We start from the raw sequence: 2,445 nt of genomic DNA on the forward strand, positions 1-2,445 counted from the left end.
GAAACAGTCATAGGAAATTAACTTTGAACGTTTAAGTTTCTCATTGCCGGTGCTTAGAAATAGATATACGTTTACGTGGCTACATTTTGCAAAATAAGAATAATTCCGTCACTGCAGGATTAGAAAATTGTGTTGTTCCTAACCCTAGATTTATAATATTTTAATTTATTCACATTTAGTGTTGTTTAATAGTTCTTAACCAGGTCGAGAGTCCATAGCTCCTAGCTCATAGTTCGAAAGGCTTGATTGGCTTTCATATTGCTATAAAATACATCTGTATGGTCAATATAATATATATATATATATATATATATATATTATATACATACATATATACATATATATATATGTATGTATGTATGTGTATATATGTATGTATATATACATATAGATAATAATAAAAATAAAATATTTAAAATGAACTTATATAATATATTTAGACTTGTTGAAATTAAAAATTCCATGTAGCTAGTTCGATTCAGTTGTATTTTGTATTTAGTATTTTATTTCTATGCCTATGTTTAAAATTTGCATACCAAATACAGCTAATCCGAACCATATTTGTTACAACTGTGTTACATATGTATGTATATATATATATATACATATAGATAATAATAAAAATAAAATATTTAAAATGAACTTATATAATATGTTTAGACTTGTTGATATTAAAAATTCCATGTAGCTAGTTCGATTCAGTTGTATTTTGTATTTAGTATTTTATTTCTATGCCTATGTTTAAAATTTGCACACCAAATACAGCTAATCCGAACCATATTTGTTGCTACTGTGTTACAATTTCATTTGATTCTATTACAATGGTTTGTAATAGGCACTTTCCTAACCTTAAATTATATTATGCAAACTTTATAACATTTCCGGTTTCCCTCGTTTCTGTGTTTATGAAATGAGATTATTAATAATATTTTGGAGAGACTAGTACATGACAGTTGAACTAATATTTATAAGATTTCCGGCTTCCCTTGTTTCTGTGTTTATGAAATGAGATTATTAATAATATTTTGGAGAGACTAGTACATGACAGTTGAACTAATATGACATAATGTAATATAAAATAATGTTTAATTAAGCATTATAATTCTGAATAAATCCAAATGAGTACAATTTTGAACATCCAGTGACTTGGCAGTACCAATACAGTATTTATTTAAATTGCAAGAAAATCTATATTATCTGAGTATTTATTTAGAAAATTGTTTACCAGACAAACCAATGTGATAACAATGGTGTACGACCGGATAAAACTCCTTATTTGTTTACCAAAGGCCTACTCAAATTCGTAAATAGAGAGCTAACAAAGGTTCACAACGCGCTGTTTGCTAATACTGACCCAATAACGACAGCGCTCTGAGGCTGGTAATGAAAATGCCTTCACAACTTCCAACATTAATATTAGAAAAGAAAAAATTTACCTCTTTCTAATATATAAATTTAATTTATTTCTATCTACTTATCTACTTAAAGTTTAACTGTAGATTATATAGTAGTGACTTGCAGGTCTTGGCTTACGATATGAACAACCCTATCTGTATTGCAAATTGTCCTAAAAAGTTGTGTTCACTGGGTCTCTGTGTGCGTGTCTTGGACAAACACAGTTCAATATTATGTTTGTAGTTCCCCACAAATGACAAATAAAGTTATTAGTATTTTACAACTGAGTAACTTTCCAGGCTAAAACAATATCGTTTATTTTGTCCAAAAACACTAATTTTTAGCCAAACTATCAATGCTTTCTGCAGCATGTCTTCTTCCAACTTTATTGGTGGTTGTTTTATCCTCTTTCAGTTTATCATTACAAACGACATGTTCTCTTAACATGCAAGTGCAATGGAATCAAAAAGTGTTTGTGCGAACAAAATAATTGTGCAGTTGATTAGCAAAACGGTGATGTCGCAACGGTATCATGTCATATGTTAGAATAACCGTCAACGCTTTCAACTTTCTCTTTTTTTTTTATCAATCTTACCGTCTATTCAGAAATAAAAGATATGTGTGCATAGAAATAAACAAAAATATTCTTTTTATGCCAACATCGATCTCAATTCGTTCCAAGTAATCAAAATAAAAACTTGAAAAGTTCGGCCAACACTGTTCTATTTTAACAATCCATTTTTTTTCAATTCTCAGTGCTTTTGTTTTTGACTTTATGGAACAACGCCGTCAAATTGTAATATTGTCAATGAATTTTGGTGAATGGACATAGATCGTCGATTTCATAGTTTATAGGCACTTGGTCGGTACGTAATGGCAAAGAGGTTCAGTGTTTCCATGCTTATCCTTCCATTTGAGATATCTCAAGTTCCAATATAACCTGAAATTATAAGGTTTGAATGAATATAGGCAAATACTGCTCATAAATATTTTGAAAGTTGAATTCAGCGGTACAAATTATTTTGTCAAAAAGTCTTACCTAATACCTTC

The 2,445-nt window shown here is 29.2% G+C and overlaps 1 protein-coding gene across 1 annotated transcript in view; it reads right to left on the reverse strand.

Moving 5' to 3' along the window:
• Nucleotides 1–1,128: 1,128 nt before the first annotated feature.
• The window catches only part of LOC117103332, a 31,591-nt gene continuing 30,274 nt past the window's right edge, over nt 1,129–2,445 (reverse strand). Inside the window, exon 4 of the mRNA XM_033243871.1 lies at nt 1,129–2,335. Within this exon, the coding sequence (XP_033099762.1) occupies nt 2,297–2,335 (39 nt within the window). The 3' untranslated portion in view covers nt 1,129–2,296. The remainder of the gene's footprint in view (nt 2,336–2,445) is intronic.

This window comes from Anneissia japonica, unplaced genomic scaffold (genome assembly GCF_011630105.1).
Source record: "Anneissia japonica isolate Jap-2015-1 unplaced genomic scaffold, ASM1163010v1 scaffold287728_len311106_cov174, whole genome shotgun sequence".
In the NCBI taxonomy this organism is placed as follows: Eukaryota; Metazoa; Echinodermata; class Crinoidea; order Comatulida; family Comatulidae; genus Anneissia; species Anneissia japonica.